The sequence below is a fragment of the Ochotona princeps genome, chromosome 2, assembly GCF_030435755.1.
Source record: "Ochotona princeps isolate mOchPri1 chromosome 2, mOchPri1.hap1, whole genome shotgun sequence".
NCBI classification, from domain to species: domain Eukaryota; kingdom Metazoa; phylum Chordata; class Mammalia; order Lagomorpha; family Ochotonidae; genus Ochotona; species Ochotona princeps.
The window spans coordinates 17,107,623-17,132,831 of NC_080833.1; the positions used below are offsets into that span (position 1 = coordinate 17,107,623).

Genomic DNA, 25,209 nt, shown 5'->3' on the forward strand with positions numbered 1-25,209 from the left:
GGAGGGGTGGGGGAGGGGTGGGGAGGAGGGGGGGAATCCCAGTGCCTATAAAACTGTGTCACATAATGCAAATATATATATATATAAAACAAACAAACAAGCCAATAATTAAAAAAAAGAAAGAAAATGGGGGATACAGAATTCAAAACACTTGTTATAAAACTTTTTAACAAGAAGCACGTAAAGCAGGCACTTAAGGAATTTAAGGAATATGTCACACTGGAAATGAATCAAATGAAAGCTGATATATCAGAAATTAAGAATACAGTGGAGCAAATTAAAAGTACAGTGGAGAGTCTCCAAAATAGAACGAAGCAAGCAGAAGAAAGAATCTCAGAATTAGAAGATATTTCCTGTCACCAGGGGGAAACAAACAAAAAGCTGGAAGTAGAACTGGGATCAGAAGAATTGAAAGATACTATTAAGAGGCCTAATTTAAGAGTTATGTGAGTCCCAGAAAGTGCAGAAAAAGATACTGGGATCAAAGGTGCATTCAATGAAATAATAAGGGAAAATTTCCCTAATCTGGAGAAAGAATTGGGAAACAAGATTCAGGAGGGGCACAGAACTCCCAACAGGGTTCACCAAAAGCAATCTTCACCAAGACACATGATAATCAAACTCTCTTCAATTGAACATAAGGAAAAGATCTTTAAATGTGCACGTGAAGGGCCCGGCGGCGTGGCCTAGCGGCTAAAGTCCTCACCTTGATCGCGCCGGGATCCCATATGGGTTCCGATTCTAATCCCTGCAGCTCCACTTCCCATCCAGCTCCCTGCTTGTGGCCTGGGAAAGCAGTTGAGGACGGCCCAAGGCTTTGGGACCCTGCACCCGCGTGGGAGACCTGGAAGAGGTTCCTGGTTCCTGGCTTCGGATCGGCGCGCACCGGCCCGTTGTGGCTCACTTGGGGAGTGAATCATCAGACGGAAGATCTTCCTCTCTGTCTCTCCTCCTCTCTGTATATCTGGCTGTAATAAAATGAATAAATCTTAAAAAAAAATGTGCACGTGAAAAAAATCAATTGACATATGAAGGAATGCCAATTAAACTCACAGGAGACCTCTCACAGGAAACTCTACAGGCCAGAAGAGAATGGAGTGACATATCTCAGATTCTAAAAGCAAAAAATTTTCGGCCTAGGATAACATACCCAGCAAAGCTTTCTTTCGTCTTTGAAAATGAAATAAAATTATTCCACAGTAAAGAAAAGTTTATTTACCTCTTTCAAACCTGCCCTACAAATGATAAAGATGTTCTCTTAACAGAGAAGAGGAATAGCGCCCACCAAAACCAAACGCAAATATGAAGAACATCCCAGTAAAATGACAGCAGAAGACTAAATCAATGAACAACCCATTGCTAAAATGACAGGACCAAATTACCACCCATTCATATTAACCCTGAATGTAAATGGCTTAAGCTCATCAATCAAACATCATAGATTAATAGACGGGATTAAAAAGCAAAACTTATCTGTTGCCCACAAGAGACACATTTCACCAACAAAAATCAGTGCAAACTATAGCTCATGGATTTGTTAATTTCATCTCTTCAAAACACTTTCTTCTCATTAAATTCTTCAGTGACTCATAGATCATACAGCGGCATTGTTGTCTTCAAGAAGGTTTTTGTTTTTCTTTTTCATTTCTTCAGCAATACATTAGTCATTCAGTAGCATGTTATTTAACTTCATGGTGGTGTTAATTTCTTTTTTTCTTCCTATTGCTGATTTTGTTTGTGGCTTTTCATTTAAAGGGATGTACAATTGCTGTGTAATAGAGATTCTCATATCTAGTACCATGTTATTTAACTTCGTGGCATTGTAAATTTTTATTTTTCTTCCTATTGTTGATTTTTTATTGTGGCTCTTCATTTAAGGGGATGTACAGTAACTGCGAAATGGAGACTGACATTTCCAGATGTGAGGATACAATGTAGTATGCATCTCTACTTCCAGACTAAAGATGGACTCCAAGCCCACAATAATGGACATATGACTGTGTATGAAGAACTATACTGTAATAATGACATAGAGGAACTCAGTGAGGGGGAAGGGAATTGGGGAGGCGATAAGGGAAATCCCAGAGCCTGTGGAACTGTATCATAAAATAATAATAATAATAACTAATAAAAGATTTTAAAAAGCTGCAAAGCAAACAAAAAAGGATCTCTGTCACCCTACTTTTCAAATAATCAGAGCTTTAAAAATGAAAAAAAGGTAAGTTCATTTTAGTGTCAAAAAATTTAAGTCTATGCATACTTTCTTCATCACCCACATTTTCCATAAGCTTTTTCTTTAAAGATTTATTTATTTTTATTGCAAAGTCAGATATACAGAGAGGAGGAGAGACAGGGAGGAAGATCTTCCATCCGATGATTCACTCCCCAAGTGAGCGCAATGGCTGGTGCTGCGCCGATCTGGAGCCGAGAGCCAGGAGCTCTTCCGGGTCTCCCACATGGGTGCAGGGTCCCAAGGCTTTGGGCCGCCCTTGACTGCTTTCCAAGACACAAGCAAGAAGCAGGAAGGGAAGCGAGGATGCAAGGATTAGAATCGGAACCCATATGGGATCCCGGCGCGATCAAGGTGAGGACTTTAGCCGCTAGGCCACTGCGCCGGGCACTCCATAAGCTTTTTAAAAGAGCCCTTGTGTTTGCTCCCAGACCCAAGGCTGCATTTCCATTTTCCTAAGTGTCTCTTGAAAAGCAAAAGTTATAAATTTTGATCTCATTGAATTTGTCAACTATTTTAAAATTGGTGATTTCTTTTTTGTCCTACCTATCATTTCCAACTTTTAAAATTGTGATTAACATCTCAAATTTGCACATTTGTGTAAGATCTAGCACATTTCAGTGCATGTACGCCCTGTGAATGGATCAAATCAGGCAGACAGCATATTCTTGTCCACCTCATTTGCTTATTTGGAGCCTGTCTGTATTCTTCCAGTTCTTCAGAAAGTATAGTTCGCTACTGTGAACTACAGTCACACACTGGGTGCCACCCCTTGCCTAATTTAAATTCACAACTTCTCCCCTCTTAGGTATTCATCTGTTTTTAAAAGATGTATTTATTTTGAAAGTCAAAGTTACAGAAAGAGGAGGAGAGAGAGAGATCTTCCAAAAACCTGTTCATTGCCCAGATGACCACAACAGCCAGCACTAGGCCAGGCTGAAGTGAGGAGTTTCATCTGTGGATAGCACAGATCCAAGCACCTGGTCCAGCTTCCACTGCTTTTCCTAGGCCATGGAAACATGGGATGCTGGCATTGCAGGTGGAGGCTTCATACACCATGCCTTATGCTTTCTTTTAGAGGTTATACAGTTTTAGCCCTTACATGTAGGTTTAGGATTCATTCTGAATTAAGGTTTTTTTCTATAATTCCTAAGTGTTAACCGTCACATTCTTCTTATGGCATTTGGATATTACAACATCATTCACTGAAAATTCCTTATTGAATTTTCATATCACATTCACCAAAAATCCATTGTATGAGTGTGTGGTGTTATTTCTAAATTCTCTGTTCTGTTCCTTTGACCTACCTATAAACCTATATTAACAACCCATTGTTTTGCTCTACAAAAAAATTTGAAATTTGATAGTTCCAACTTTGTTCTTTTCAAAATGATTAGAATTGCCTTTGCTCTTGTACTTGCTCTTTCGAATTACTTGCATAACTTCTAGAATTAGATCAATTTCTACCAAAATGAAATCTCCCTGGATTTCATTGAATCTACAGAATAATTTAGAAAGACTTAACATCTTTGTGCAATATTATGACCCACTAATATTGTGTATATCTTCATTTGTTTAGATCTTTTAAAGCATCTCAGCAGGGTTATCACTGGGGGACTGATAAAAATGTTGTACATATTTTTAAAATGGTTTTTATTTGTGTGGAAGGCAGGGTTTCAGAGTGAAAAAGTGAGGAGATAGAGACAGAGAGAGAAAGAGAAAGAAGAGAGATCTTCCATTCATTGTTTCATTCTCCAAATGGCTGCTTAGGGCTGGGCCAGGCCAAAGCCAGGAGTTAGGAACTTCTTCCAAGTCTCCTACATGGGTGCAGAGGCCCCAGGACTTGGGCCATCCTCAGTTGTTTTCCCAGGCCACAAGCAGAGAGCTGGATGGGAAGTGGAGCAGCTGGAACATGAACCAGCGCCCATATGGGATCCTGGCACTTGCAGGCGGAAGATTAGCTAGTTAAGCCATTGTTTTGGCCCCAGGTATTTCATATTTTATGTAATGAAAATAGTATTTTAAAATTTTAATTTCCAAGTATTTATTGCTGGTATTCAGAATAAAATCCATTTATATATTGATTTTATATCCTATAACCTGATTAAACTCATTTTTTTTTTAGTTCTAGTAATTTTTTGTAGGTTTCAAATTTTTGCATGTGTATAACAGGTATATGTGAACATAAGAAGTTTGATTATGGCTCTCAGTTTTGTCCTGGGATGCTAGCTTTTCAGTCATGTGTAATTTGCTCATTGTTCATTATTGCTCTTCACTTACATTTGGCTAGATTTGTTATCATTAAATATTTTATTAGGTTATATTTCTTCCTTCCCTGTATGCCTGTTATTTTTTTTTCTTGTAACATGGCAATGAACAAGGCATCCAACAGCATCATGAATGAAAGTGATGAGAATAGACATCTTGATCTTGTCACTGGTTTAAGGCATTCAGCCTTTCGCCATCAAGAATGATGTTTGTGGTAGGGTTCTTTACAGAAGTTTTTCATCAAGTCTGGTACAATGGCCTAATGACTGAATCTCACCTTGCATGCCCTGGGATCCCATATGGGTGCCAATTCATGTCCTGGCTGCTCCACTTTCCATCCATCTCCCTGCTTGTGACATGGGAGGGCAGTAGAGGATGATACAAGGCCTTGGACCCTGAACCTCATGGGAGACCTGGAGGAAGCTCCTGGCTTCGGATCAGCTCAGCTTTGGCTGTTGCAGCCACTGGGGAGTGAACCAGAGGATGAAAGATCTTTGTTTATCTCCTCTCTGTAGAAGTTCTTTGTCACTGTAATGAGAGTTTTGAGTGGGGACTGGCATTTTAGCACAGTGAATTAAACTGCCACCTGCAATATTGGCTCCCCTATGGGTGCTGGTTCGAGTCCCAGCTGCTCCACTTCCCATCTAGCTCACTGTTGGTGCACCTAGGAAGAAGACAATAGATGGCCTAAATGTCGGGCTCCTGTCACCCATGTAAAAGGCCTGGGTAAAGCTCCTGCTTCTTGGCTTTGGTTTGGTCCAGCCCTTGCTATTGCAGCTGTCTGGAAAATGAACCTGGACCTGATGCAAATGAAAGATCTCTCTGTTATCTCCTCTTTGTAAATCTGCCTTGCCAATAAAAATAAATTTTTTTAAGTAAACCAGCAGATGAAAGAGCTCTTTATCTTTCTCTCTCCAGCTCTTCCAAATAAATAAAACTTTTAAATAGAGTTATTTAAGAAAAATAGGTGTTAAACTTTACCAAGCACTTTGCATCTGTGTAAATGATCTTTTGAGAGTTTACTAATTAAACATCAATTGATGTTCATGTTAAAGCAATTAGTGTTCTTGGAATAAATACTATTTGGTCACAATATATTACGAATTTTTATATATCACAGATTCAATTTGTATTAAATCTTCTTCCTTAGATGTACAAAGCTGAAGCTCTCTGGGATCAGGGCTTTCTTGGTGGGAAGAGTTTCAATGGCAAATGCTTAATAAACACAGGGCTTCTTGGGCGAGCTCCGGTAGCTTGTGCATTTCAAAGCGATTGTTTCCATTTCCTCTATCCTGAAATGCACGGACATAAAGTTGTTCATAATAATGTCCTTTTGTTATCCTTATATGTATGTTTAGTTACTGCTGAACTCCTACTTCATTGTTGGTATTGGCAATTTACATCTTACATCTTATGTTAACAAGTCTGGCTAGAAGTTTATTAATGTGTCACTCTTGTTATTTCACTGCTTTGCTCCATTGTGTTTATTTTATTAATTTCTGTTCTTATCATTTCTCCCTTTTGGGTCACTTTCCTTTCTTTTGCTCTTTTTTTTGTAATATATGCATTCAGTATCTTCAAAGTGCCTCTAACGCCACTTCTGGGACAGTTCATACATTTTGATATATTCTGTTTTTGTTTTTCCTTCCTTTTGAAATATCTTATTTCCTTTGTGTTTTCCTTATGTTCATTTGGGCTGGCTGCTGTTTAGTCAGGGGTTTCACCAGGTATGTTCCTGATTTCCAAATGGATTTATCTTCTCTTGTTGGATGGAGTTTTTCACAAATGCCCAGAGTGTCAGATTGGAGGGTTGTCCACATCTTTTGCATCCTGAAAAAGTTTTCAATTTCTTCATGACATCAGTACTGCGTGGCACTCTCCCGCAGTACGTTCATGTCAGTTTGTTTCTTTTAAGCTCCGCCAGCTTCTGCTCTGTGTATGCTGGAGCCCTGCTATTAGCTGCATACACACTTGGGATTTTCATGTCTCAGGGTGACATTTATTGTTATAAAATGTCCTTCTTTGCAATAATATCCCTCTTCCTGAATATTTTTATGACATTAATATAGTCACTCCAGTTTTCTTGTGACTACCATTAGCATACTGTATCTTTGCTAACTTTTAATTTTTAACCTATCACTTCATACATATAGTACTTTTGTTTTCCATATTATATTTATGCTTTGATTTGAAAGAGAGAGACTGACAAAGACCTTGCATCTGTTCATTCACCCCCCCCACCATCCACCCATCCAAATGCCTAACAGAAGCCAGATCCCAGAACTCACTCCAGGTCTCCCAGGTGGGCAGTAGGACCCTTGGGTGAACCATCACTGGCTGCCTCCCAGGAAGTTGGAATTGGGAGTAGATTCAAAGCCAGGCATTCTGGCATGGGAGGCGGGTATCCCAAATGGCACCTTAACTGGCAGGTTAAAGGCCTGCCCTTCCTCCCTCCCCTGCGTCTCTGTAAAACCTCTGAGGCAGCACATACTAAGGGAACATGCCCATATCTGACACTGAAGTCCCTTAAGTTATTGCATACAGTCTCTCTCTCTCTCTCTCTCTCTCTCTCTCTCTCTCTCACACACACACACACACAAACACACTCACACACTCACATATCCTAATTCTAACCCTTGGAACTAACTCAGTTCTAAGTCTCTGTCCACGTTGATTATTTCAAAATGCAAGTCATTGTGGTCTTTGTGACACATTGCTCATTATACATCTGCTGGATCACAGACTGAAATGTTTCTCTTGCCACGGCTCACACACCCAAAATGTCTGAAAGCCACTGTTCTAGATGGTCATTCTTGGGGTCTGCATTGTGGCAGGGCAAGTTAAGCCACTGCTTGCAATGCCCAACTACACTTCTTCTGATCTGGCTCCCTGCTGACATGCTTGGGAAAGCAGCAGGTGCTAGCCCAAATCCTTGGACCCCTACCACCCATGTGAGAGACCCAGATGGAATTTTTGGCTCCTGGTTTCAGCCTGGCCCGGCTCTAGTCATTGTGTAAGCAAGGGATGAACCAGGAGAGGGAAGATCCTCTTTCCATCCCTCCCTTTCTGTGTGACTGCCTTTTAGATCATTCTTCAGAAATCTGAAGCAAAGCTACATTTCCTAACCAAGACCAACCCTGGTCCCTGCGTGGGCCCCCACCCCTTCAGCTGGGCACATTCTGGTGCCCTCATCAGGTGCATTTTGCTCCAATCTGCTTGCAGAGAACTCCCCTAACCACCCTCTCCTAACAGGCAGCACCCCACCTCTCTCTAACCCCGATGTGGTTGGCTTGTTTTCCAATTATTGTACAGCATCACTTTAGTTACGACAGAACGTTTGTCACTGAATGACCCATCTTCTTTTTTGGTACAACATACTTGTTTAATAAGTATTTGTGGACTGGGCCCAGCGTGATGACTCAATGGCTAAATGTTCCCCTTGCAACTGCCAGAATCCCATATAGGTGCTGATTCATATCCAGGCTGCCCCGCTTCCTGTCCAGCTCCCTGCTTGTGGCCTGGAAAAAGCAGTCAAAGATGGCTCAAAGCCTTGGGGCCCTGCATCCATGTAGGAGACCTGGAAGAAGCTCTCAGCTCCTGGCTTCAGACTGGCTCAGCTCCAGATGTTGGGGTCATTTGGGGAGTAAACCAGCAGATGGAGGATCTTTCTCTGAGTCTCTCCTTCTTTCTGTAAATCTGATCTGCCTTTCAAATCAAATAATAAATAAAATCTTTAAAAATAAACATTTGTGACTGAAGGCAGACACATTTTAACAGTAGTGTACAGAGATGTGCTCATAATACAACAATTTCCCTCATAATCTAGATTCTACAGGTATTTTACTCACATGATTGTACTCTTTTATCTTACTATCTTTTTAAAAATTGAAATCCTAGTACATGTACTTTGGTACTATTACATATTTTATATAAGTATACATGTCGTTATATAACTTATCAAGGCACGCTAAGCCACACCTCTGCCGATTTCATGGAACTCTAGGGGATGTTCTTGAGCGACTTTTCTCAGTTCAATTGTAATGCTTTCAAGCATCTTGGATGCTCCAAGGTCCTGTCTGGTGAGTACCACATTACGAGTTCTTCATAGACTGAGAGCATAGGTCGGGGAACAGGACAGGGCTTCAGTGGCCAGCTAGTTAAACTCGAGTCCAGGCACTCATTCTGGGTAATAGAGGCCCAGAGCCCAGGAGACTTTGCTGAGGAATAGACCTGGGCTCTGCCTTCAGCCCTTTGCAGGCTACACACCCCTCAGCTCAGGAACCCCCTAAACTGTGCAGTGGCCGAGGGGTCGAGGCCCTGGTCACTCGCAGACACTCTGAGGAGAAGCCACGCCCCAGAGGACCACCATCTCCCCGTGGGGCACCTATCTGCGGGAATTTCGAAAGCAGCAGGAGGCCTGGGCCGGGGTCTCCACGGGTTACCCATGTGGTGCGCCGAATCCTCCTCTCCAGACCCTCAGGAACCCGGTCTCAACCGAAACTGCCTCCTACCTGGTCGGGTGCGGGCGCTGAATCTGTCCCACCCAACCTCCCCGTCGCTATGGTAACCACAAGCCATGCTTCTCCAGTCCGCCTCCCCGGGAACTCTAGCCAATGATGGCCTCTGTTTCTTTAGCGTGAAAAGCTACTGGCCAATCGATAGAGGCGTTTCAAAAATCCGCAGGGAAACTGCCAGAATTTTAGTGTTGGGAATAGTTCATTATGTAGGGTTGGGGGGGTGGGGCTCGGGGAACCAATAGGGACTTACCTAAGCGATCGTCACAAATCTTGAGCTAGACCAAAGGCCTTAAAATTCTGCTCAATCAAAAGTCCTGCCTCAAGGAATAAGTCTGACGGAATTAATTTTCACCCCAGCTCTGCTGAAAGGAGCAAAAATAAGAAATTCGGGCTGTTACGGGGGCAGCGGCCAGTCCCTCCTTGTTCGTGTCAGAGCAGTCACAGGAATGGCCGCTCCCGGCTGAAAGCAACTCCCGATGTCTCGCCTTTAAACCCAGGGAGTCCCCAAACGTCCTATTGTTAGCTGCTGGGACTGCGGTTCCTGCCGTCCGCCCTCGGGCCGACCCCAAGCCTGTCTCTAGGGTACCCTCTGTCCCCGGGCCAGAACCCACTCCTGGCTCGTCCTCGTCTCTCAGGGCTCTGTCCAACGCCACACGAGGTCGGGGTCTCCCGTGGGGGTCGCGGTGAGGCCGGGGGCAGGAGGACGGCACCAGGCTCGGCGTCCGAGCCTCAGGGTGGCCGGGCCTCGGGCGCACCCGGCCGACAGGTGTCAGGGAGTTCGGGGCAGGCGCGGGAGGCGCAGCCCGCCTCCTCCCTGGGGCCATGGCGGGATCTAGGTCTTGAGGGCGGGTGGAATTTCATAAGTGTGGGAGAGGGCGTGGGGGAGAGCAGGAGGTGACTATGAGGAGGAGAACAGGGAGGACACTGGCAGGCGGCTCAAACGAGCCCACCTGTCGAGCAGGTGATGGAGCGCGATCACCTGAGCTCTCCCGAATGGCAGGAGAACAGGGTCGAAGGTGGTTCCCGCGTTTTCCTCACGGCCGCTAGAGGGGATCCCTCCAGGTGAACGCCAAACTCTAACCCCAGGGCTCTCGCCTCTACGCTTCAAGCAAGCTTTACCAGGGCTGTCTCCCGACCGGGTTATGTCCCGCCCATCTCCTGCTCGAAGCCACTCTCCTGTGCTAAAACCCTGCCAGTTTTTGACTGGCGGGCAGCCTGGCAAATCAAATCGCGGCTCTTGGAAGCAAAACACTACAGCAGCCTGGCGAAGCCCCGAGTTCGGAAGGACTTTCAGGAGGCTGTGCCTCCGGGTTGCAAGAAGCGGCCAAGTCGTTTCTCAGAAATCTGTGATAGGCGGACCTGAGAGGAAACGCCGCAGGTGAGTTCAGACCTAGAAGGGCAGGCGGGCCGGGACACCGTGGATGTAATTCTGCCTTAGTTCATTCAAGAAGCATGTGTCTGTGCTTATCTTCACTATCCACCTCATTTCACCACCGTCCCTCTGGCTGTCACCAGCCTTATCAGTCTGGGTCGCAGTGCCTCGATTCCATTTTTGCATCTCAGGGCGCGAGCAGACCAGTAAAGACGACGCCCAGCTGTCCCGAATCAGGAAGTGACATGTACTTGGCCAGCCTGACTCCAGGGCACGTCGCCTCCGGGCGCTCTGGCAGGAGCAGATGGTGGGGCCAGCAGGTGGACGAGGGCCGGCGCTGGTTTACAAGATGCCGGCCGGCCGCTGGAAACGAGGTGCTGTCTCCCAGAGGTGTGGACTTTGCAGCTCAGGGAGATAACTCCCAGCAAAGCAGGTACCACCAACATTGATCCACCAGGCAGCAGCCGAATCGTCAGGTGGTGGGAGAGTGCCTGATCCACTGATTTTGCTCAGGGACAGCCAAATTCTGATCACCGCCCGACTCTTAGCAGCTGTCAACCAGGGCTAGCTGATGGATTAAACCCACTCTGCTTAATGGTGATGTCATTCATTGAGATAAGAGGAGAGTAGGCACCTACTGAATTCTCTTTTCTTTCTTGGGTCCACTAACCCTGCTAGAGCTCTGGGAAAATGTTAGTTCTGGAAGAGAGAAGTCAGGAAAAGAGTCAGCAGGCCTGTGTGCCAAAGTCAGTTCGTGTGCCTTATAAGGACATACAACTTGCAAAGCGAGCCTCGGGGCCCAGGGATCCCAGGCCTAGAGGAAAGCTGCTCCTTAAACAGTACATCCAACCATCCCCAAACAAAAGCTGAGCAGCTAGTTGGCTTAGAGGAGGTCAGGAGGCCTGAAGTCCTAGCACCCTTCGCTCTGTCCCCAGGGCCCGCCTGCCTTCTCTGGCATCCTGTGGGTGGAGCTGGGTGTATCTGTTTGTGGTGGCTGTGGAGTGGCAAGTGGCACTTGATGAGGCCTGAGTAAGGGATTCTTGAGGCCAAGTGCCCTCAACACACCCGGTGTTTAACTGGTTGCTTTTAGTCCATAAGTGGTGTGTACAGAAGTCACTGGGCCAGGCTCGGGCTCCATCTCAGGAGGGCACCACTGAACAGGGGATTTGTCCATAAACACCATCCTGCCACTTACCTCTGTGGCCCCTTGACCTCCCCCCCAAAATGCCTCTCCCCCAGGGGCTTATCAGACATAGAGAGCCCAAGGCCACTCTTCCTAAGACTTGGAGGAGGAAGGCCAAAACAAGCTGCATTAAGGATGCTGCCCGTGTGCACAGCAGGGTAGAGTGAGGAAGCAACATCTTACTGCAGGCGTAGGAATGGTTCCTCTGTCCGGAAGTTGGGCTGCAGGCTGTGCAGGTGCCTGATGAGCACCTGGAAGGTGAGTGTCATCTTCTCAGGGGTCCCTGGCCCAGCCAGTGAGCCCTGAGTCAGCCGGAATGCTGTGGCTGCCTCTGTGGTAGGCCTGCACCTGCTGCCTAGCGGGGTGACGTGTGTGTGTGTGTGTATGTGTGTTCTTCCACCAGGGGCCTGAGAGCAGAAGCAACTGAAAGTTCCAGGACAGACGAGGGGGAACTTGTTGAGGCTTTTGGCAGAGGCTGTGTCTGTGGACCATGCCTGGTTGAGCTCAATAACTCCACTGGGAGCAGCAAGTGTGTGCCGATAACTGCTGATGCACATGGGGCACTTGCTGTGCCGGCACTCCACCGCATGCTTCATTTCACCAAGTCCTCCCTGTAGCCCTTTGGGGTAGGGACGTTATTAGTTATATGTTACACCTGAAGAAACTGGCTACCAGTTGCATCTGGCAGTTGAAAAACATTTTAGGTTTTAAAATCTACATTGTATCTTTTTAAAAGATTTTATTTTTATTGGAAAGGCAGACCAGATTTATAGAGGGGATAGCTGGCTACCTCCATTCCTTCCTTCTCCCTCACTGGGATCCCCCAGTCACTGAGCTTAACTTTGATTCTGGGGAGGCTGGGAGTTAAGTACCATTGGCATCATTGTTAGTTTTCTCTGAGGGAGGCCACATGATTAGCCCATTTTACAGATGAAATAGCTGAGTCTCTGAGAGGCCAGATGATATCATTGGCCACTCCACTGTAACCTGTTCCACCTCCCAGGACTTTCTAATGCCAGACTGTTGTTACTTGTGGGCCGGTTTTTCCATCTTCTATAGATGTCATTTTTTGTTCTCATTTTTTTTCTGAGTTTCCACATAGTTCCTGTCTGATAGATACTGGAGGTTTTTGGAGGCCCACAGAAGCAGAAATTGGCAGTATTCAAGAACAAGTGGACGGAAGGATTTTGATGAGGCTGTGATGGGCAACCGGAAGCCACAGGCCAAGAAGAAAGCTTTGGCAGCCAGTGAATCCCGTGTTTCTTAGGGAGCCCAGAGTTACGTTACCCATTTTACAGTGATCTCCCCTGCCTTGGCCCTGGTGTTCAGTTCTGGCAGTGTTGTCTTCTCAGATAGCAAAGCTGGGCTCAAGGTTGCACTGTGCATGCATTGTTAATGTTTTTCTCCACCCCCTAGAGTGCCACAAGAAGCAGAAGGCACACCCCTGCCTGCCTGGGAGACAGAACTTGGAGGAGGAGGTGGCGGCAGTGCATCTGCCAGAAGAGTCTAGAGAAACGCTTCTTCGGAAGGAAGAGAGGGTTGACGGAAGGAGCTGAAGCCGCGAGGAGACATGGCTTCGGGCTCCAGCCCGGCTTCGCAGCAGCTGTGCTCTCAGCCAGGCGTGTGCCACTAGGACAGCAGCCATGGACGGAGCCCGCAGCGCGGTCCTGCAGGTGCAGCCACTCCCACCCACCGGCAGTGCTACTCCTGTGAGCGAGGGATCCTTCTCCTACAAGGCAAGGACTTTCTTGTTTTTTTTTTTTCTTCTTACAAGAAAACAACCCAGGGCAGCATTGGCTAACAAATATGACCAGGATCCTGCGTACCTACAGCTGGAAGAACCTCCACATAGATGGAGCCGTGTGTAACCAAGAGAAAAGAAAGGCTCGTTAACATACATGAAAATCAGGAGGTGGAGAAGCATTAAGAGGAGGAGCCGCGGGGCAGCATTTAGCCTAGGGGTTAAGACACCTGCATCTCACAGTACAGCACCTGGGTTTGATTCCTGCTGAGCACTCCCCAGGCAGCAGCAGGGTTGGCTCAAGGGACTGGCCTCCTGGCACCCATGTGGGGAATCTGGGTGGAGTGCTAGGCTCTGGGCTTCAGATCCTGCCACTGTGGGCATTTGGGGAGTGAGCCAGCAATGGGGGCACAGTGTCTATAACACTCTTTGTTGCTCATTCTCTCAGCCTTTAAAATGAATACATATATGATTTATTTTATATATGATTTAGTTATTTATATATGATATCTTATTTGTTTGAAAGAGTTACAGAAAGAGAGAAAATCTTTCATCTACCTGTTTGCCCCCCACAAATGGCTGCCACAGCTAGGTCAGACCAAAGTTAGACAGTCTTTATTCATGTTTTTCTTATATTTTTCTTTTTATATTACAAAGATGTAACCACAGGGCATAAGACATTTTGTGTCCTGGCTATTTCACTGAGCCTGAGATGTGGAGTGACTGACAGCATGCTTCTGCATCCAGCTTTGCTCAGAAGGTCCCCGATGGGTGGATGTTCAGGTTGTTTCTAGTCTGGAATGACCATGAGAATCTTAGTGTATAATTCTGATTATTTATTGAAACATAATCCAAGATGTAATAAATAGATTAAAGGGAATAAAACTTTAAAAACAACTAAGGGATTTGTAACATCAAATTGACGTGTTCCTAAATGGCTATCCATGCCCTGAATTTACTTCTTTTCTTTGAGTCAGTCAGACTGATTACATCTCAGAGCTGTAGAAGACCTTAAGAGACATCTCAACAAATCCCTGTCTGCTCTGGATTGGGGAAGTGGGACAGAGCAATGAGCGGTGACATATTGAGATCAGGTGGAGAGGCAGAGCTACAGCTGCATTAGTTGTAGGTGACAATCATGGCCATGATAACAATGAGACTGGTGCAGCTTCTGGTCTCTTGGGGGTTCAGTGCCAGGTTCTTCCAGGGTGTTTTCTCAGGTCCCCTAGCCAGTAGCACCGTAAAGTGCCATTTTTTTCCATTCGTAAGTGGGAACAGTAATAGGACAGTGACCCACCAGTGGTGGCCAATGTTGATCAAGTACTTACTGTTACCCCCCATTTTTTTTAAATGCTCATGTTAGAAACATGGAAAGTGAGATACAGAGAGGTCATTTAATGCTTTGTTGGTCTGACAAGTAAATTATATAACCAGAGTTTAAACACAGATCAGAGGAGCTGTGGATGAAGCTGCCACTTTAATACTGGCATCCCATATCAAGGATCCACTTCCTATCTAGCTCCCTGCTGATGTGCCTGGGAAGGCAGCAGAAGGTGACCCAAATCCTTGGGTCCCTACTACTCATGTAGGAAACCCAGCTGGATTCTCCAACTTCCATCATTTTGGGGAGTGAACCATGAGATGGAAGATCTTTATCTCCCCTCTCTCTGATTCCTTCTCTGTTGCTCAGCCTTTCAAATCAGGAAATAAGTAAGTCTCTAAAATACAGTAAATAAATAAACCTAGGTCAGATGGACTGTGGAATGCAAGCTCCCAACCACGGCACTACACTGTCTCCCTGGTTTTATGGCTCCTTGTCAGGCCAGGAGGAAACAAAGAGGGATACTAGGGCTAGTTACAGGGCTTTATTCTTTCGTTTCCCCCGGTTGACCAGGCTGAAGTGGTATGGATGGGAGATGGCGGACATTTGTCCATGGCTGGACTCATTCTAGAGCATTGGTTGGCTCTGACAGGCACATCAAATTCTGCTAAACCACAGGCTACCAGGCAGTTCACGTCCATGGTTAGTACAGTTCTAGAGCCAACATGATGTGATTTGCTTGGTATGTCCACCCTGCTGGATTGGCTTCCCGTGAAAGCCTACAGTTTCCTCCCTGAGGAGCTGCTACTATTCTGCCTGAGCTGTGATTGGAGATTGTGAGGCCCAGGTCCCTGCCCCAGCTCTGTCGCAACTGGCTGTGTCATCTCAGGCAAATCTTGTCCCTTCTCCAGGCCTCAGGCTCCAGCTCTGTGAAGTGGAAGGGCAGAATCTATGGACAGTGCCCTCACATGGAACCTGAGTGCTTCAGGAAAAGATAAAGATTTCTTGGCCCACTTTCTCTCTCTCTCTTTCTCTCTCACTCTCTCTCTGTCCCCCTCTCATTCCCTCTCTTTCCCTCTCTCTCCCTCTCTCCCTCGCCCCCTCTTCGCCTCTACCTCCTTTCCATCTCCCCAACTTTAATCCCCTGCAAACTGTAGTTTAGCATATCCGGGCTGTCATCTAGAATCTGCGTGTTCTAAACCTCTTCAGGTGAGTCGGACCAGCCTCTGGCTAGAGTAACATCTAGAGCAGACAGCCTAAGCTCCTCCTCTCTGCTCCCAACGCTCTCATCCCAACAAGCCAAGAGCTGTAGCCATCACGTCTTAGTCATCGCGACTATTCCAGCTGAGCAAACAACCCTCCCAAGGGGCCAGCATCACCGCTACCATCTTCACAGGTGCATTATTCAAACTACAGCAGGGCAAGTCAGAAACCATTTTTCTTATTCCTATTTTTTTTTCTTTTTTTCAAGGAAGAGAGACAAATGGTGCATGATACAGGGACAGACACAGAGCTCCTATCTGCTGGTCTATTCCCTAGTGTTAGCAACAGTCAGGATTGAGCTGGGATGAAGCCAGGACCTGGTAACATAATCCACGTCTCCAACTGGGTGTCAGGGATGCAAGTCCTGGAGCTGTCACCCGCTGCTCCCCTGGGTGCGCATGAGCAGGAAGCTGGGATTGGAATCAGAGCTGAGACTGAAACCTAGGCACTCAGACATGGCATTCAGGTGTCCCAAGGGACGTCTTAGCTCCTCTGCCAAATGTCTGCCCCAACATTCCTGTTGGATGATAGAAAAGCATACAAATGGATGTGAATTTTAACTGAGAGTTCACGCGTGTAACTAGCATCCAAATCAGTAGAATCAGCTGGTGACCCAAAGTCCGCTTGTGCCCTGTCTCAGCCTGTGCCCTCCCCAAGGCCAAACCTCTCTCCTCCTATTGAGGCAGGTACTATCCTGACTCTGGAGGGTCCTAGAAGCCCCAGGTCAGCCTGGGCGAGTGCTCCCCAGGCCTCATAACTTGAGGAAGCTGTGGGGCTTTTGTCTGTGAAGTATCAGGAACATTCCATTCTGTTCTGACGGACCTGTTGTCTGGATTACCCCTGGCTGTCAATGTGTAAAGCTAACAGAATGACGACATGGGCACGAGAAGGCCTTGGGAAGATCCTGATTCCTTCTGTTTCCAGAAGAAGGTGGCCCCTGTGCCATGTGGAGTCATGTGCATGAGGGAGAAGGCAGAGGCAGTGGGAGCAAGGCCTATAGTCAGGTGTGTCTTTGTCTCCCCTGGAAAAGGGTACGGGGCAGCACAGGGCAGCCAGGATGGGCAGGAGTGATCTGGGAGTATTCCAAGGCCTGAGATTGCCCTTCGCTGTCTGGTCCTGAGCCTGGCCTTGGTCTGTGGCAGAAGAAGCCTATATAGGTCTTTTAAAATATGTATTTAAAAATACATTTATTTCATTTGAAAGGAAGAATTACAAAGAAAGAAGGAAAGACAGCGAGAGATATCTTCCATCTGCTGATTTATGCCTCAAATGTCCACAGTGACCAGGGCTGGGGCAGTCCAAAGACAGGAGCTTCTTTCAGGTCAGCCATGTGGGTGCAGGGTCCAAGCACTTGAGCCATCCTCTGCTGCTTTCCCAGTCCATAAACAGGGAGCTGGATTGGAAGTGGAGCTGCTGGAACTCAAACTGGTGCCCATGTGGGATTTAGGTGCTGTAGGTAGAAACTTAACCTACTATATCACGGTGCCAGCCCCTTTAAGATCTGTGTATGTGCTTATATGAAAGGCAGAGAAACAGAGAGGGAGAAAGCTTCCAACTGCTGGTTCACTCCTCAGATGGCTAGTACAGACAGGGCTGGACAAAACCAAAACCAGGAGCCAGGAAGTCTAACTGGGGCTCTTATGTCAATGACAGGGGCCCAAACACTTGGGCTATCTTCTGCTGATTTCCCAGGCCATTAGCAAGGAGTGGAATTAGAAGTAGAGCAGCCAGGACATGAACCTGCACTCAGATAGGATGGATGCTGGCATTGCAGGATGCCAGATAGAATCCATGGCTTCAGCCTGATCCAGCTCTGGTTTTGTGGCTCGCTGGGCAATGAATCAGCAGGTGAAAAACCTCTCTCTCCTCTCTCTGTAACTCTAACCTTGAAATAAATAAGTAAGTATTTTTTTGAAAGTTGCTGGTTGGCAGTGAGGGCCCTGGGTGGATTTGGTAGCATCTGAAGGCATGTGTTTTGCCATCTCTGAGACATGACCAGCCTGAGAGGGGTGGTCTCATAGCAGATCGTGAGACCCTAAATGACGGAGCATCCGCAATACTGAAAACAAGATAGCAGAGCTGATAGGATTTGCCCTGCAATGAGGGGGACGCTGGAGGACAAACAGAATCTGTGCAAACTCAGAGCACAGAGCGCTGTCTCTGACGCACTCTCCAGGTGTCCATGATACATTCAGTTCAGTTGCACATGACATAGAGGAGTCTCACACCAGAGCAAGGGTCGGTATATCACAGTGACTGCATTAATGTGCATAGGAATCCAGACGGGACAAAGGGCACATGAACAGGTGGTTACTGGCTCAGCTGACTACTGGCTGGGGTCAAGAGAAGCAGACTTGGCTGAAAACCCCCTTCTGCTCCTTGTTTGTGCAGTGACCTTGCACATATGGCTGAACCCTGGAAGTTCCTATTACCCCAGCCTTGGAGTGACAGTGGTCATTCCCGTTGCTGCCATGCCCCTGTGGGTCAATGTGTGCTAGACTCAGGAACACCACAGGTCCAAAGGGGAACAGAGGTGCAGAGGGAAGAAGGAGGGGTTACCTGTACCTGGCGGTGAGGTGAGGGACTTGGAAGGGGAAGCTGTCTTGTTCCTTGTCGGTTTTGTTAAGGCTATCCTGATTTTGGAGAAGCTGAGGCAAAGGGGAGTTATCGTAAGGCTATGGGTAGCTCTGGACCTCAGAGGCAGGCAAGGCAGTGGGCTTGGGAAATGGTGGAGCTCAAAGCCACCTGCTTTCAAAGAGGTAAGACCTGATTGGCCCAGCTCAGCTCAGTTGTCTGCCCTGGTGTAATCAGTGATGGCCACTGGGGTGGGGCGATCCAGCTAAGGATGCCTGGAAAGGTTGACTGCAGCTCAGCTTGGCTGATGGGATGAATCAAAGTGGTTGCCTTCTGAGTGGCAGGCTCTCCTTGCACCCTGTGAATTCAGGCTGCTGGGCAGGACACCCTGCTGAGGAGGGGCAAACACCCTGGGTTGCCTGCAGAAGCTTTGCCTCAGCCAGCAAGGGTCAGGTCTCAGTCCTTCTGTTGAGGAAATGAGATTTTCAGTTGCACACCTGTTCTGTCCTTACTCATGCTGACTAGGGTGGAGCTCTGCGAATGACTTTTATTTATTTGAAACCCAGAGTTAGAGAGAGGTGGGGAGGGAGATGGTGTCTTCCATCTGTTGATACATTTTCAAAATGGCCATAACAGCCAGGACTGGCCCAGGCCAGAGACGGGAGCCAGGAGCTTCTTCTGGGTCTCCCATATGGCTGCAGGAGCCCAAGCATTTGGCCCATCCTCTGCTGCTTTCCCAGGCTCATTAACAGGGAGCTGGATTAAAAGTGGTACAGCCGAGACTTGAACTGGCAACTGTGTGGGATGCTGGTGTTGCAGGCAGCAACTTTACCCACTATGCAACACCACCAGCCTCAGGTGCCTCCTTTTCCATAAAGCCCTTATCAGTCTTCCTGGCAGGAAAATATAGGCCCTCTATGTGCACTTCCCAATGCAACTGACAGGTGCTGCTGCAGCCAGGATCACGGCACAACGAGCTTTTGTTGTAGGTTTCCCATTTGGCAGAGGCTGTGCCTCACAAAAGCTCCAGGACACAATCGCTGTTTTAAGTCCATTTTACACATGAGGAAACTGGCACAGAGGGGTTGAATCACTTGCCCAAGGGCACACAGTAAGTGGCAAAGCTGGGATCTGAGTCATGTCTGCACCTTGCCAAGGCCCTCTCTGCTCCCTGACACTAGTGAGTATGGCAGTGACCATGGTGGTGGTTGTGGAGACCTCTGGTTTTCAAACAATGGATGTATGTGTGTGTATTTGAAAGACAGAGCGATAGGAGAAGAAAGACAGAATCTTCTATCTACCTGTTCACTCCCTAAAAGCCTGGAAGAGTCAGGGCCACAGCCAGCAACCAACATCACCCCACACCATCATCCCATGGGTGGCCGGGACCCAAGTGCTTACAGCATCACTTGCAAGCTCCTGGGTATGTTAGCAGGGACTTGGATCAGACCTGGCAGCAGAAGTAGGACTCTACCCTGAAAGGACTCTCAAGCTTAACCTACGGCACCACAACTTCCACAACTAGACACCTCCGTTTTGCAATTTCCCAGCTCTGGGATTTGGAGGAGGAGCTTGTTGCCCAGAGTCCTCCAAGTCGCCCTGTGCAAAGCCCTGCACGCACAGCTATGAGCTCAGGAGTGCAGCCCCCAGCCAGTGGCAGATTCTTTGCTCGACTTCCCATGCTCCCAGTGTTGGAGCAGTAATTAGCGTTAGCACAGCCCTCTGAGATGCCAGGATAGGAAGGTGTGAGTTATATGGCGCTGTTACTAATCATGCCTGAATGTAACTGGTTATTAAGCACCGGCATTAATATGCTTGTGGAAACAGTTTTTCAAAGAACCCTCAGCAGCCTGTGTTATTAGTGCAAGGCAGCACTTATGGGGCGGGGTTGTTTTATTCCAAATTTGCCCCCTCAGAGGGACATGGCAGAAAACCCAAGGCGGGCAGCCTGCCTCAGGTGGTGGGACAGCAGAGCCCCAGCTCCCGGCCCCACTGTGGGCAAGTTACTGTGTTTCAGAGCTGACCAATTGCATTCATCTCTGTGCTAAAAGCAAGGCTCAGGCAGGCTTCACCTCATTGGGTTGTTTGTCTGGTGTGTGTGCCCCACTAACACCAATCTCTTGTTGTGTGACAGCTCCCAAAATGGGTTGGAAGAATTATTATGGAATCCTCAAAGCTGGGTTTGTTCGCCCCATGGCCACGAAGCAAAGCCTGCCCTCGACACCCTTACCATGCCAGGCACACAGCAAGGAGCTACATCGAGAGTTCGGCAGCTGGAGCTTCGTTCCTGAGCTCCAGGGCAAAGCTTGTAACTGAGGGGAGGTGGGGCTGAGCGGTGCACGCTCGGCTTGCATCCAGGTCCCTGGTTGGCCTGCAGTGCTCGCTGCCCTCCTCTAATTGGATGGCAGTAGGTGTTTGCCAAGTGGTCAGTCTGGGGTCTACAAGCAGGTGGTGGTAGTTAACGTTTTGGTTGGCGTATAGGATTACTAGAGAGGAGGGAAAAAAATCTCACAAGGCAAGAATGATAGCAAAGGGGTATCTAGTGGAGAAACAAACAGAGCTAGCAGGGCCAACTGTACCACTCCCTGCAGTGAGTTCTGCAGGCTGTTGATTGGTTCATAAACCACCAGGAGGGAGGGGGCAGGGAGGGCATGGAGGCCAGGATCTGGCACCTGTTTCTAGGCTCCACTCCACTGTTGTCATCTTTAACCCCTACCAGCCCCTGAACATTTTTTGTTGCTTGGATTGGCTTATCCTAGTTATTCCAATGTTCATTTCTAGGTTCCATCCCTTCCTGATTGTTCTTGCCTTGTCCTCCTGGCTACAGCAGCTTTCTTCCCACCCTGCAGCCAGGACCTCCCACTTGATGGCCAATTGTTGATCATATACTTGGCATTCTCCAAGTTAGGAAGTCCCTGAAAGAACCCTGCAAGGAGGGCACAGCGATCATTATTGGCAGAAGGTCCTTCATGTAGACTGTCCTTGGGACGGGCATTGTGGCACAGCTACTCAAGCCACCACCTGGGATGCCCTCATTCTACATCCGATCGCCTGGTTCAAGTCCCAGTTCCTATGCTTCTGTTGCATCCACTAGGACACTAAAACGGAATGTTACACACACCAGTGACAGTCACAACAAAGTTTTATTACAGTGAGAGGCAAGGAGACCGATCGACCGACCGGCTAGGATCAATACCCCTTACCACAGTGAGGCCCTGAGCGGCACGTTTGCAGAGTTTATGTAAGGGCAGTTTACAACAACTTGAAAGGGGCAATTTACAATAGCTTGTAAGGTGAGGGAGGAACGGCCGCAGATTCCCTGCCTATCTTGGCCGGATAACCCATGCCTGGCTCTTCTCTGGCCCAGTAATAAAGGTAACCAGACTCTGGCCTTTTAGCCATCTGTGAGAAAGCCAGACTTGGGCTTTGATGTATGGGAATTGAGGCCCATCTGTACCAAAGGTCATGTAGGCTGTGTGGCCTGCAGGCTCAGAATTTCTTAGTTAAGCAAGCAAATCAGAAGTTACCAAAGTGTAAAGTATTGCCTTTAGCAATGAGCTGTGTTTACTCCATTTTGCTTTCAACTCTACTTTTCCAATCCCTGCTTCTTTTGTGGGAGACCTGGATAGGATTCCAGGTTTCTGGCTTGGACTAGCCCAGCTCCAACTGTTGAAGGAACTTGGGGAGTGAACCAGCAGGTGGGTGATATGCTTGGGGCCTTTCTCTTATACTCTCTGTCTACCTTTCAAATAATAATTATAATAAAGAATATTAAAAGCGTCCTTGAGCCCACAGCTGTGTGGCTTGCAAGGTGGATTAAATAGAACCTTGGCAACCTCCTTTGTTCTCCCCTGAAGGTCAAGTTGCCTCTGATGTTGGAACCAGCACCGCTGTGCTTTGGTCTCCTGCTGGCCCCAGGCAGTTCCTGCAGGGTGGCTGCCAGTGAACTCAGTTACTCCCTTTGACCTGGGTAAACTGAGCCACAGTGACAGCACCTGCCAGGCAACTACTGTTTTTTGCTCTCCCCCAAGGTTAAGGTCTCTATTATGGATCCTTTGTAGGGCTTCACCCTTGGGAACTTCTGATGTCCTCAACTTGACCTTGTAAAGAAACCCATGTATTTCCTCCTACAGTGTTTTCGTTAACATCTAAAACTTTTCACTAGGAGTAAATATTTGCAAAGCGAATCATTTACGGCCCATTGGAAGACTGGTATTTTTAACCACAGTTATATGCCCTGCACTGAAGTTCCCAGAATCCGAAGACTGTGGGGTGCCCAGGGTCAGCCCTCTGCAAAAACAGACAAAATACATAGACAGGTTCTTCAACTCCTGGAAATGCTGTACCCTTTCTTTTCCTTCCTGAATTTGCTTTTTCTCTCATAGAATTTTATCTCAAAATTTTATCTGCCTTAAAAGTTTTAGAATACCAACCCTACTTCTGTTGAAAGAGAAAGTCAAGTTTAACAGTTTTTTTTAAAAAGTATTTATTTTTATTGGAAAGTCAGATTTACAGAGAGGAGAGACAGAGAGGAAAATCTTCTGTCTGCTGATTCACTCCCCAAGCAACCACAACAGCCAGAGCTGAGCTGATCTAAAGCCAGGAGCTTCTTCTAGGTCTCCCTAGAAGATCCTTTGTAGGTGCAGGGTCTCAAAGTGTTGGGTCATGCTAGACTGCTTTCCCAGGCCACAAGCAGGAGCTAGATGGGAAGCGGTGGAGCGGGGATTTAGAACCAGTACCTACATGGGATCCTGGTTCATGCAAGGCAAGGACTCCACTACTATGGCACCAGGCCCAAGTTTAACAGAGTTTATTCAAGCAAAGTTGAACCAGACAGCACACAGGTCCAGAAGAGCTTCGGGGAGCTGCAGGTGGCTAGATTAACAGTGTGAACTGTGGGCGGTTAGGTTAACAGTGGGAGCTGCAGGCAATGAGGGGCTGAATGAGAACCAGGCACAGAAACTAATGGACTGGCTCCAGTAGGGTGTTGGTTTTGCTGCGTTATGATCTCAATGGAAAGTCCCTAGTTAACAATTAAGTGGTTGTTTCTGATGGGTTAAACTTGAGTCCTCTTGTTGATTATGTTGCTTTGCTTGCGTAGGAACCCGAGATGCTGGATCCATCTCAGCCTAATGGCTTTCCAATTTACTTTTTAAAAATATCTTTTTCTATAAGAAATATTCTAAAGTAGGTAATCAAATTTTGTTTAAAAAAATACTTTCTTTGGAGAGGTAAACATGTAGCCCAACAATGAAGACACCCACCTTCCATCTAGGGTACCTGGATCCAGTGAGCATCTCTGGCTCCTGACTCCAGCTTCCTGCTAAAGTGCGCCCTGGGAGGCAAGAGTTGGGCTCTTGTCACTCATTTGAAGATCCTGCATTGAGTTTCAGGCTCTTGGTTTCAGCCCCAGCCATTGCAGGCATTTGGGTAGTGAATAAGTGGATGAGAGCTTAACTTTCCTCTCTCTGTCTCTTCCCTCTCTTTGTCTCAGAGAAGTCAATAATTTTTTCAATGGGATATCCATGAAGAACCAAAAGCTATTAGAAAGTTATTTATTTAAAAAAAAAAAAAGATCGCCCTGGATATAAAGTTTCCAAGTATTGATTCCATCAAAAGAGGTTATTTTTAAATTGGGACATTTGAATAAAAGCAGCTGATTAAGGCAATATGCAGTTTCACAATAATTATCCGCTAAAACAGTGCATTAAAAATGAATGCTAGAGGGCCCAACATGATAGCGTAGCAGTTAAAGTCCTCGCCTTGAACGTGCCAGGATTCCATATGGGCACCGGTTCTAAACCCGGCAGCCCCACTTCCCATCCAGCTCCCTGCTTGTGGCCTGGGAAAGCAGTCGAGGATGGCCCAGAGCCTTGGGATCCTGCACCCACGTGGGAGACCTGGAGGAGCTTCCTGGCTCCTGGCTTTGGATCAGCGCAGCACCTGTTGTTGCGGTCACTTGGGGAGTGAATCATCGGACCGCCTTCAATGCTGGCATCCCATGTGGGCACCGGTTCTTGTCCTAACTGCTTCATGTCTAAGGCAGCTCCTTGCTAATGCACCTGGGAAGGCAACATTGATGACTGGAGTACTTAGGCCACTGGAACCCATATGGGAGACCAGGGTAGAGTTCTAGACTTTTAGCTTTGGTCTGGCCCAGCTCTGGCTATTGTGGTCATCCGGGGAGTGAATCTGCTATGGAAGATCTGTCTGTCATCTGTCTGTTTGTCCTTCTCTATCACTCAGTCTTTCAAAATAAATAACAATAAATTTCAAACTAAAGAAGAAAACTCATCATTCTGGAGGTTAGGCCTTCAACGCAAGAATTTGGGAGGACTCAACACTTAGATTTCAGCAGGTGTTTTGCGCAGCCTCGAGGAGTGAGTGTCTGGGCCCGCCACCAGCTCAGGCTGGCACAGGGCATATGTTTCCCACAGGGTTTACAGTAGGGATTCTTGTCCAAGAGGTTTCTTTCTACTTCACCACCACTCTCTTGGGACAAGGGAGAACTTCTGCTTTAGTTGGTGTTTCCAGGGCACTGGCTTCTTCAGCTCCTCCACTGGGAAGTCTGAAGTCACAAAGAAGCCTGGGAACCACCCTCCCCACCCCATCCCCCATCCTGGAGCCTCGGCTTCCCAGCCTTGATTGATTGATTGATTGATTGATTGATTGATTGATTGATTTGAAAGGCAGGATTGCAGAGAGAGAGAGGTTTCCATTCTCTGGTTCACTTTCCAAAT

At 47.2% G+C, this 25,209-nt stretch overlaps 2 protein-coding genes across 4 annotated transcripts in view; one reads left to right on the forward strand and one right to left on the reverse strand.

The window, feature by feature from the left end:
• The window catches only part of STPG1 (sperm tail PG-rich repeat containing 1), a 46,504-nt gene extending 37,430 nt beyond the window's left edge, over nt 1–9,074 (reverse strand). For 2 of the 3 annotated variants that reach the window (XM_058676895.1, XM_058676882.1), the window contains exon 1: nt 8,941–9,067. The gene's annotated coding sequence lies outside the window, so the exon portion shown is untranslated. Of the gene's footprint in view, nt 1–8,940 lie in introns of all 3 variants that reach the window. The other variant, XM_058676889.1, reaches the window with a different exon arrangement.
• An 810-nt stretch (nt 9,075–9,884) lies between these two features.
• The window catches only part of NIPAL3 (NIPA like domain containing 3), a 40,815-nt gene continuing 25,490 nt past the window's right edge, over nt 9,885–25,209 (forward strand). The window contains exons 1-2 of the mRNA XM_058676918.1: nt 9,885–10,393; nt 12,987–13,306. Of these exons, the coding sequence (XP_058532901.1) occupies nt 13,214–13,306 (93 nt within the window). The 5' untranslated portion in view covers nt 9,885–10,393; nt 12,987–13,213. The remainder of the gene's footprint in view (nt 10,394–12,986; nt 13,307–25,209) is intronic.